Source organism: Mustela nigripes, chromosome 13, assembly GCF_022355385.1.
Source record: "Mustela nigripes isolate SB6536 chromosome 13, MUSNIG.SB6536, whole genome shotgun sequence".
In the NCBI taxonomy this organism is placed as follows: Eukaryota; Metazoa; Chordata; class Mammalia; order Carnivora; family Mustelidae; genus Mustela; species Mustela nigripes.
In genome coordinates, this window is record NC_081569.1 from 10972741 (window position 1) to 10984289 (window position 11549).

At 55.2% G+C, this 11549-nt stretch overlaps 1 protein-coding gene across 1 annotated transcript in view; it reads left to right on the plus strand.

Moving 5' to 3' along the window:
* Positions 1 to 1629: 1629 nt before the first annotated feature.
* The window catches only part of ST8SIA2 (ST8 alpha-N-acetyl-neuraminide alpha-2,8-sialyltransferase 2), a 63268-nt gene continuing 53348 nt past the window's right edge, over positions 1630 to 11549 (plus strand). Inside the window, exon 1 of the mRNA XM_059418475.1 lies at positions 1630 to 1727. Within this exon, the coding sequence (XP_059274458.1) occupies positions 1630 to 1727 (98 nt within the window). The remainder of the gene's footprint in view (positions 1728 to 11549) is intronic.

An 11549-nucleotide genomic window follows, 5' to 3' on the forward strand; every position in this document is an offset into this window, starting at 1 on the left:
AAGAGCCATCCAGCAGCTCCCCTAGCTTGGAAGACTTCCTCCTGTCCTCCTCCCTACACACAAAGAGGCAGGATCCTGGGCACGAGCAGCCCTATTACCTCCCCAAGGTGCCCCTGAAGGGACTTAGCCACTGACATCCCCCTCCTCAACCCTGGTGAGAACTGGCTCTGTGTGGGTGGTCCTGGAGGAAATAGCCAGTTTGCACCAGGGCCCTTTCATTCCACAGTCCTTTTCAGGCCATTAGGATACCCCATATCACTTCTTGAACAGGACCCTTTTCCCCCAAACTCCGACCTCAAGGACCCTTTCATAAACCAGATGATCAGTTCTGGGAAGTTACATTTCCTGATTTGAGGATTGTTACAATTAGTGCAAGAAAAAAAAAAAAAGGTAATTATCTAATTCCAGTAAAACTTAATGGGGCCCTTCCCAGGCTAATGGTTGGTGCAGAATGTAATTTCAGTTAAATTGTCTAAGGCTGGGGAAGCGAAAAATATTCGGCTTGGGGGGCACTACCCCTTGTGGGAGCCATAATTTCTAGCAGGCGTTTAGATCAAGACAGGAGCCTCCCCCGACCCCGGGGTGGGGGGAGGGCGGGTACTGATTTTGCTGGAAAAGGGCAAAAGCTGGAGAGGGAAGCCCAGCCCGGAGGCAGAAGGGCCAGGGCAGAGGCTGGGCAGGGCCGACGCTGAGTCTGCCATTGTGGGTAGAGCAGCCGCTCCAGCAGGAGCCCAGAGTTCTAGCCAAGACTGCGCGACCTCAGGCAACTCAGGGAGCCTCTCCGGATCCAGTCTCTCTGTTCTATCAATGGTGACCAAGATGACCGCCCGGAGGGGGTGGTTTCTAGGGGCCTGAGCACCTCGCCCACAGATTGCAATCAGCATCTCCGCTGAAGTTGGCCTATCTTGGATATCTCTTCTCTCCTCCCCTTCCCCCATCACCCCTCCTAATTCGTCAACTGCTGAAACATCTGCCTGGTTGAAACCGCCTCCTCGCCGAGCGCTGGGGACTGTCCCCAGGTGTAGGTCTTTGTGTCGCCAAAACTTTGCGAGAAAGCGAGGGCGCTGGACAAAGAGCGAGCGCGGGAGGGCGTTTGCCAGCCGGCTGGGGACGCCGGGCGGTGAGCACTCTTCCCGGGGCTCTGCTCGGTACCCGGACGCCCGCGGTGCCCCGAGCCCAGCCACCCTAGGCGGGGAGTGGCGGGTTCTGGCCACATCCCAGCGCCCTCAGGGACTGAAGGAAGCCAGGCGGGAGGAGCAAAGGCGGATGGCTGGACCTAGGAGTTGACTAGGGTGGGAGGAGGCGAGCAGAGGCGCGGAGCAAAGCTGTCAAACTGCACTCGGAGCCCCGCGCGGGGCGGAGGAGGGAGGGGAAGGGAAGGGGAGGGGAAGAGGAGGGAGGGGAGAGGAGGGGCGGGCGAAAGCGAAGAGAGAGCGAGCGGGCTCGCCGCGCCTGAGCAACCCCTGTCTGCCGCTGTCGCCGCCGCCGCCGCTGGCCCGCACTCGCCCGGAGCGCAGGGTGTCTGCCCCGCTGCGCGCCGCGCGCGGAGGCTCCGGCGCCTGCCGCTGCGCCCTCCAGCCCCCGCTCCTCGCGCCGGCCCGCGCGGGTCCCGGCGGGCGCGAACCCACCATGCAGCTGCAGTTCCGGAGCTGGATGCTGGCTGCGCTCACGCTGCTCGTAGTCTTCCTCATCTTCGCAGACATCTCGGAGATCGAAGAAGAAATCGGGTAAATAGCTGCACCCGGGCCCGTGCAGAGCCCTGGCGGGATCTCTCCCACCCCGGTACTCCGCCCCCCACACCCGCTTTGTGTGCGCCGCGCCCCCCTAACGCTCAGCTGGAGAAGTGGGGGGAAGGTTTTGGCCCGGGGAGGCGGTGCCGGGGGACCGGGACGGTTTGGGGCGCGGAGCATGGGGGCGCGGCTGCCGTGGGGTGTCCCCAAGCGGGGAGCACGGGCAGCCTCCAGCTGGCCCGCGTCAGGGAGCAGACTCGCCTACCCTACCCCCCTTCCCTAGCGTGTCCGCGAACGATGTCGCCGGGGTCGAGGGAGGGCGCCGGGGAGTGTCTGGGGTGGGCGGAGGGGCCGAGAGTGGAGGAGGCAGGAGTTTCTTTGTCTCCAGCTCGGCCGCTTTCTCGCCTTGGCAAAGTGGGCAGGGGGCGCGCGGGGATCTCTGCGCTGGGGGAGGGGATCCCCGGGTTGGAGCGGAGGGCGGGGGCTCTGCGCTGGCTCCCTGGAAGGGGAGTGTCCCCAGTACCTACCGACTGGCACACGCTCCTCCCGCCCGCCCGGGAGCCCGGCCTTGGGGCGCCGGCTGGTACCGCTAGAGGCGAAGCGCGCGGGGCTGGGCTGAGATTCTCTCCCTCGCCTGGCTTTGGACGCTCAGCTAACCCCACGGCGCCCCCTGCGCCCACGGGTTCCCGTGCGCTCTCAGCGCGGAGACGGAGACCTTTCGGGAAAGTCCGTGTTGCCGCGGGGTCGTCTTCGGGGGCCCCCAGGAGCGCGGTCTCGCCCCAGCTTCTCTCCCGATCTCTCCAGAGGTGGGGCGGGACCGCGAGCCCCTGCCCTGGCGCGGGACTTCCAGGAGTGCTCACTTGCGGCGCGGGACGCACCCGCTGTCGGGCCGGGAGGCTGGGACTCGCGCCCCGCCCGGCAGCCTCCCCGCACGCTCCGCCGGGTCTCTCTGCTTCAGCGCCACAAAGAGCGTCCAATCCGCGGCGGGCAGGTGGGGAGGCAGCTAGGGTTCTGAGGGGCCCTGAGGAGAGCTTCCTGGCCCAGGGCTGGGATAGGGTGAGGTCGCCGAGGGGGCAAAATGTCCCCTTCTCCTTGGGGCTAGAGCCGAGCCTGGCGCCCTACTCGAGGCCCGCGCCGCGTGCGCCCCCTCCTTTGTCCCATTTGTTTCATTCTTTATCAGCTGGAGTTGAGGGCCCGCTAAGCGGACAGGTCCCTCAAAAAGGAAATGACAGGATCCCAAGGCCCTAAGGACCCAAACCTGGGGCAGGCGCCACTTCCTGCCCTCTCCTTTTCTCCCGGCCCCTTCCCCATCTCAGAAGCCCAAGAATTCCTTCTGTGAGCTCCACGACCTTTCATGAACCCCTCTGCCAGCCTCCTCCTCTTCCTCACCCTCGGTTTCCCCATGAGCTCCGAAAACTTTCGCAAATACTGTTCCGTTAATACGTGACGTGCTCCCACGCAGAAATAGAGAAATACGTTACTTTCCATAGCTGTTTGCCCCCAAAAACAGGGTGGGAGAGGAAAGCGGGCAAGCCAAGTCTTGGATGATGGATGGCCCGGTGGGGAGGGCCTTCCTCTCGGTTCTCCCTCCCTTCTCCCAGCTGTGGGCTCTGATGGGCCCAGACCACTTGCTGACCTTGACAGGTGAGAGGGAAGGACCAGCAGCTGCCCATTGTTCTGCTATAGAAACACAAGAAGTGCAGAGCCCATTCAGGCATCCCTGGCTTATCCACTCACTGAACTTTGAATAGCTTCTACATGCCAGGGACTTTTAATTTTTAAAATGCAATCAGGAAATCACTTTGCACATAATGCTTCACTTTCCTGCCAAATGCTTTACAGAACCCCCCAGCGCCCCCAACACCACCCCACATCAGGTTATTTCAACAGGGTATCCAGGAATAAGCTCCTAGGCCAGAGCTAAGAAGGGCCTTTACCTATATATTTAAAGCCCAGGGCTCCTCTACTATGCCCGGGGACCTGTTTCATTGGGGAGGGGAGTATCTGTTTGGGCTGACGCTGGGAAAAATTGTCAGACGGGTCAAATGTGTAATCTTCTGGGGCATCACCCCTCCTTCCTGGTGTCCCTGTGCTCAGGCTGATCCCCAGCTAGTCCCGTTTTGACCCAGGCTTGAAACATCTCCCCCACTCCTTCCCTCCCCTAGTCCCTACTCCCAATCTGCCCCACACCTGTTTAAGGGGAGGGGAGGCATATCTGGGATTTGCCATGGCTGGAGGAGAAAGGGTATCAGGCAGAGGACCAGAATCCCAACAGGTGTGATGTCTGCTTAGAGGCTAGGTTCCAAGCTCAGTCACTTTAATCCTTGGAACCACCCCAACTTTGAGTGGTCAGCCAGGGCTCAGTGGGTTAAGGGCCCTGGCACAGTGGCCAGTGACGGGTGCCAGGAGCAGGGCTCTGTCTTCCTCATCTTATTCCTTCCTGGGAGACCTGGACACATATTCAAGACCATGGTGCCACTGCCCCAGCCGTGCCCGTGCTTCCCCATCTTGATCTCGACCTGCTCCAGGGATGGCTGTTTGTGGAAGGGAAGACCCCATGGTGTTATTAGGAAGGGAAGAAGGAAGGCATTTCTTTCTGGACTAAATAGCCAAGGATTAAGGAATGAAGCCGAATGAGGGAAGAGAATTGCACATGCATTGTCTGGTGGAACACAAGTGAGATACACTTTTTTAAAGCTCTTGTATCCCTTTCTTCTAAAATGAAGCTTCTGGTATGGTAGTCTCAGAGGTCCTGTCCTGCACAAGGAATACAATGGGTTATGAGGGGCAGGTTTTTCTTCCTGAAGCTTTTTCTGAGAGACTCGTTTCTTTTCCTCCGTGATGCTTTTCAACTTCTAACTTGCTTGCTTGTGGGAATGCCTCCCTGGGGCCGAGAGGGAAAAGGAAAGGTAGAAAGATTAGTTCTAAGCAAAGCACTCGAACAAAGAGTGAATTCAAATTCTACATCAGTCATTGGGTGGGGCTTTGATAAAACAGCTCCCAACAATTCATGCGGTGCCCCAATTTTTAGTCCAAGTTGTAAGCTAAAATGCTTCTTTCTGATTGTCCCCTGAACTTTAGTCTTGAGGGTAACCTACAACAGAGGCATGACTCTCTTGCCCACCAAGATGTCCCCAAATCCAGTGCACAGAGACATTCAATAAACTTCTATTGCACTGGCCCAGTGATGGGCACAAATAGCATCTTTGGGCAAAGCAGACACCCACAGATCCTTAGGATGGGAAGGGTGTGTGAGGTCCCCCCCCCCCCCCAGGAAACCTCCCCTTTTTTTTAAAGTTAGTGTAAATTTGACCCTGCGAAGCAATATCACTTATCCAATATCACACCCTGACCTGGTAAAGAGAGGACAGGCCTGCACAGGTCTCCTTATTTGCAACCCAATGCCCTCATCCCTGAATGAGTTCCCTGAGCATAGTCTCTAACTTCAAAGAAGATAAATAGTAATAATAGTAATAATCACGATAATGGTGAAGATGAAGGTGATGATGGTCATTAGCATTTATTGATTTATTGAGTGCTGGCTCTGAGCCAAGAGCCATTCCAAGTGCTTCATTGATATTAACTCACCTTTTTGTCATGGCAACACAGTGGTCACCTCCCCGGGGGCAACAAGACCTCCTACTCCTCAAACTCTGTGTGCCAGACACTGGGCTCATTGCTTTAAAGTACTACTTTGCTCGATGCTACTGTATCTCTTTAAGCTAGGTGCTGTGGCTATCTGCAGATTGTCAGTGAGGAAACTGAGACTCAGAGAGGTTTGGTGATCAAGCAAGGGACCCTAGTTCTGTAAGAAGCCTCGTTGACTGCCCTGTCCTCTGGGTTCTTTCACCCTGCGGTAATACTGCAGAACGAGTCTCAGAACTTCACTCATTTCCCAGGGATGTTGCACAGGCCCAGAGTTTTCCTAAGACCATGGTCTGGCCTCAGCAGCTTGCAAAAAGGGAAGGTAAGTGAAGGAGACTGTGGGAAGGACAGAGGGCTCGTCTCCCCGAAATGCCCCTTTGGTCCCATCAAGTTCAGTGTGATGCCAGAGGACAGATGATGGCACTATCTGTCCCCTGGCTGGCCAGGCAAAGTCATGGGCCACAAGCAGGAGCATCCTAGACTCACAGGTGGGACCTTGGGCTGAAGCTTCTGGAGGGAAAAGTCCTATCCATTTGCAAATCTGATTTAGATGTCACTTGAAAGAGAATTCTGACGTCTACACACCATGTATCATTGGGCATCTGGGGGCCTGGAGCAGGCTTGATAGTAGAGATATTTCACAGTGGGTCCCTGTGAGCACTGGCCTATTGGCATGGACATCTGACTGGTCAGGACAGATGCCATCCAGTCACCCTGGTCAGGAGTCCCAGTGCACCCCAAGCAGACATCAGACCACAACTGCAGAGAATTAAGAAGAGGAGCAGGCAAGCTCTGGTCTTTGGCTGTGACCAGGTCTGCAAGGAGGCAGCCACTGCGGCCATCCGCCAGGAGTGAGGTGCACCTTTTGGTCCTGGATGAGTCCAGGCTGATGTGAAAGAAAATGAGCTCGTCTTTGAGTCCTGAAGCACAGGGACCTTGTCAGAAGAATACATATTTGTTCAAGACGATGTAATCTTTTTTTCTTTTTTCTTTTTCTTTTTTCCTTTTTTTTTTTTTTTTTTTTTTTGGTAAAAGCTCATTCTTCTTCCCAATCCTGGTGTACTTCCCTCTCGTATAAACATGACTGGAGGATAAAATAGGAGAGAAGGCTCTGGTTTTTAACTCACTTGCCCAAGTCCTGTTGCCAACTGTTCCTAGCATCAAATTTAAATTGTAAATAGATATCCATCTTGGAAACCAATTCACCACTCAGGGCCTCTTTCCCCCTTATAAAGCAGGGTTGCTAGGTTTTAAAATTGTTTAGATTTTACAAATTGGAGATGTTGTAAATTGCAATTATAAATACTTCTCAGAGAGAGTAGAATTCTAGAAAGGCTCCCATGCTCTGAGCGCGGTGTGCAAGGTATTACATAATCTGGCCCCAGCCTCCTGTTTCAGCCTCCCTGGGCTCTAGCCATTCTGTTTTGCTCACAGTTTCCTGGAATGAGCCATGACTCCATGCTTCCATGCTTTTGAACACATTTGTCTTCCTTTCAGGAAAAACCTCTTTGCACACCCTATCCCCCCCCCGACTCCCACCCCATGCTCTGCTACCTTCCCCTGACTCCACCATCAAGGCTAAGGTCTGGTCGCACTTCCTCTGTAAAGCATTGCCAGGGCCCAGACCCTCCTTGGACAGTCTGGGGTGGCCGTCCCTCCTGTGTTACCCTTAGCACGTGGTCATGGGCTCAGCAATTCTGTTTTATTTCTCCCTGCCCCCAGCCCCTGGTGAGGAGCATATGACTTAGTGCATGAAAGCCATAATATATTTTTCTGGACTAGATGTGGCCAAAATAAGCTTCCAGTCTTTCTGCTCCCAAAGGCCTATACTATTTTTTTTTAAAGATTTTTATTTATGTATTTGAGACAGAGAGCACATGCAAGCACAAACAGGGGGAGAGGGAGCGGGAGAAGCAGGCTGCCTACTGCGCGGGGAACCCGATGTGGGGCGCGATCCCAAGACTCTGGGATCATGACCTGAACCAACGGCAGTTGCTTCACTGAGTGAACCACTCAGGGGCCCCTATACTATTCTAATAATAAGTAAACACCCTCTGCTTACTTGAAAGGTCCTGCTTTTCCACTTTGCCTGCCTTCTGTATCCGACACGGAGCACACAAGCTCAGTCAAGGGCAAGGGTGTTGTTCATCATCTTGGAATGTCGGAGGCCGGCCAGTGGAAAAGCCCTTCCTAGTTTGTAAAAGTAGAGGACTTAGCAGTTCTGTTTCCAACTGCCAGTTCAGATAAAAACCAAAGCTGTCAAGACCCACCCCACGCCTCTGTTCAGCCTCTTATTCTCCAGGAAACCCTTTCCAGCCCTCTATCCCCTAGTCACCGTCCTTCTGATTGGACAGAGAGTGCCAGCTCTGTCTGTCTTTGTCACCTTCATGCTTTCATACTGGCCTTAAGAGCAGACTTAACCGGGAGCCAACTGTTTCCTTCCAAGGGCTGGTCCCCAGAAAGGATGCTGGAAGTTGCGTGTTTGACACATTGAGAGAGTAAGGAACAGGAGGTCAGGCCATTGGGGTTGCAGGGGGGGGCGTTTCACATCAGGTGGCCGTCTCCTGCCAAGGGGTGGGGTCGGTGCATTTCTCCAAGAGAAGCCCCAGGGCGAGACACTTGGGTGCCATCTGCGTCCAGGAAACCCATCTCCTGTGTCTGAATGACTGCCGGTCTGGGGCTTGTCCTTAAGTGTTGAGATTAGTCACTCTCCTGGGTGGCAGCTGGGCTGGTTTTAAATTCTCCCCAGTGGCCTGCAATCCGTCACTCGGCTAGGAAGCAGCCCCAGTGTCCTGACGGGACCTGTTTGTCCCAGCGTTTTCTCAGCTTCAGCTGTCACAGACTTCACGGGGGCGAAGGGAACCGCTCCATCCAGGGAGAGAGCAGTGGCCGTGACCAGCCGTGTATCCATGTTCCACACCAGGAGCTGCTCCTCCCGGCACTTGTCCACTTGGAATCCTGAATCGCTGCTCTCCACTCTGAGTCCCACTCCGCGGACTGTGTGTGTGTGTGTGTGTGTGTGTGTGTGTGTGTGTTCCTAAATGGCTCTGCAAGGAGGCTCATGCTTTGTCGGAGAGTTTCCCCAGCACCTTTTTTGTTCTTCCTGGGAGAACCCAGAGGCACCCCCCCTCAGCTGTACCTCCCAGTCCCTTTTTGAGCCTCAAGGTGACAAATTTTCCTCCTCCTCTGGCCTCTTAGTCAGCGGCTGCGGGATCAAAATGACCCTGAGGTCAGTGGTCCCCAATGCTGATCCGCAGAAGGCCAGGGATCCAAACAGGGGAAGAAAAGAAAGAAGAAAAAGTAAAAGCCCAACGTACCCATGATGATTATGCTGGTTGGGGTTGCCGGCCGCCTTTCCTGAGACTGACTCTCCTTTATTGTGAGGTGGTGTTCTTTTTTCCTGTGGGGTAGAAAGGTGTCCTCTCTTTCCTGAGAGAGAGTGATGGTCTTCCGTGGCCGAAGAGGTTGGTGGCCCTGTGACTCCCCGATGCTACCGATGTTACCAATCCTGAAATCTAACAGTCTGGGGTCTGAGTTTGCCTTGAAGGGTAAGCAGAGGGGGTCGCTTCCCGAAGCACAGCTTCTCTCCTCACACATCCTTTCCTCTCAGAGGCCAACGCCACCGAGAATAACGCATCACTCTGGGATGCCTGCTCTGCACCGAATGATACTCGAAGCCCATTAGCCTTCTTCGCACCTGCCCTGTCAGCAGTCCCTGGAGGTCTGTGCCGCTCTGTCCTCCATTGCGCAGAGGAGGAAAATGAGGCACTGAGCAGTTAAAGAACACGACCAAGGTCACACCGCTAGTGAGCTGCAGAGCTGGGATGTGAACCCAGGCTGCGGGAAGCAAGGAGAATGATCCAGAAACCACGTACTGAATGGCATCCAGTGGGGGAAATCTGCAGGAGGCTAACGCTGGGAAACATGAAGGTCTGTGGGGAGCAGCGGTGCTGAGAGCGAGCTCCAGGGCCGTGTGCTAGCGCCAGGCTGGGGTGGCATCCTGGCAGCCTGTGGGCCAATGCCCCGTAGGGCGGCCGGCTCCGAGTCACCTGTTGCACAATGGTGCCTCCCCCAGGCCCCCGCTTGCCCTCACCGAGTCTCCCCAGAATGGCTCTGGAGCATGGCCTCGTGCAACCGTCTCATTGCCAGAGAGATGACACACACTGAAGGAAGAGGAAGACAACACAAGTGATTAAGGCCAGGAGGAATTTCTTGCTGGGGAAAGGCAGAAGGGCTGGTGCTTCCAGCTCCCTCGGGCTGGGAGGGGCCCTTTGAGGAAGGAAGGAAGGAAGGAAGGAAGGAAGGAAGCAAGCTGGCAGGGACAGGACAGGCTAGAGCAGGGAGGAAGTATGTGCCCAGGGAGCCCTGTTTTCCAGAGACAGACACGTGCCCACCATTCTGCTGGGGACCCCATGGCTCACTCCCTTAACCCCCACAGCCACCCGGTTTGCCTATGGGCAGATGAGGGCGGGAGAGGGTCCAGGATTTGCTAAGGTCACACAGGCGGGAAACTGAGGCACTGGACTCCTAGGCAGGTTTGCCTAGGCAGGCCTGTGCAGGCCTTAGCTACTTTCAGGAACTGGAATTATGGGACTGCTGCTCCTATTCCAACAGCTCCCTAAGCCTCTTCTGTATCCTCTGTACCACACAGAGGGTTTGGAAAGGGAAGCTGGGGACATCTGAGACTGCAGGGAAGGCTCAGGGCAGGTCAGAGGAGCGCCCCAGACACAGTGGTGGCCACTGCCCTCGGGTGCCCCATTTCAGTGGATGCTGAGGAAGGGGCGGCCACACTCAGACTCTGCCCAGGGAGTCGTGGGCTTGTGCTGTTAGTTCCCCATCTCCGATTTCCAGAACAAGAATGTTGGCGGCGCTCGGAGGAGCGATACCCAGGATTAATTCACACCTTCTCTCTCGGTAAATGCCAGCATGGCTTAAATAATGAAGGGAGGAGGCATACGGTCTCCAGAGAAAATGAGCTGGTAAATGGATAGGGCTGGGGACTTGCAATTGCTCCCGGAAGAAGCAAAGCCTGTGCGGTGTGCCCCGGGGGCTCAGTCAGTGAAGCATTTGCCTTCAGCCTCAGTCCTGATCTCTGGGTCCTGGGTTCGAGTCCTCTGCGGGAACCTGCTTCTGCCTCTCCCTCCGCCTGCCTCTGCGTTTGCTTGTGCGCTCCCTCATGCTCTATCAAGTAGATAAATAAAAGCTTTAAAATAAAGAAGAAGAAGGAGAAGCAGCAAAGCCCTTCCAACCACACCTCCGTGGTTCCCAAACTTGGGAACTGACACTCAGAGGACTCTGTATGACGTCTGACTGTACCGGGGTCCACAAGGAGAAGCAAAGAGAAGGGCAAGTTGGAACCCCCCGGGGCGGGGGGGATACCTCTTAGGCCGCTGTATTCAAGGACAGAACCACGGCAGGCCAGCCTCCAGCGTGGAACCAGCCAACCTCTGGAGCCCCTTCCCCACCCTGTCTGGTGCTGCATTAGAGTAAAGCTCTAACCTCCACCGGTGTCAGAATAACTCACTTAGGTCTTCACTGTTCATTTCTCCCAGCTGCCAGCGCAAGGGTAACAGTGGGAAGATTGAGGCTCTTGTGTCTGGAGAAACACTTACTACCTGTGTGACCTCAGGCAGGTGACATCACCTCTCAGAGCCCCAGCTTGCTAATCTAAATAATGGGGTTAGTAATATCCGACTCACAGTGTTCCGAGGGTTAAATAAAACACACATCATGGGAAAGAAAAATTGTGCCGCATGATGGGAATCAGTATGACGGTTCTTCAAAAAATTGGAAGTAGAATTACCATAGGATCCAGCAATCCCACTTCTGGGCGTGGGCCCAGAAGAATTGAAAGCAGGGGCTTGAGCAAGTGTTTGTACACCTGTGTTCAGTAGTATTTGCAGTAGCCAAAAGATGTCCAAGGATACATGAAAGGGTAAGTTATGTACGGCATATAGTATGAGGGAATGTTATTCAGCCGTTAAAAGGAGGGACATTCTGGGGGAACCTGGGAGGCTCAGTGGGTTAAAGCCTCTGCCTTCTGCTCAAGTCATGATCTCAGGGTCCTGGGATGGAGCCCCGCATCGGGCTCTCTGCTCGGCAGGGAGCCTGCTTCCCCCTCTCTCTCTGCCTGCCTCTCTGCCTACTTGTGATCTCTGTCTGTCAAATAAAGGG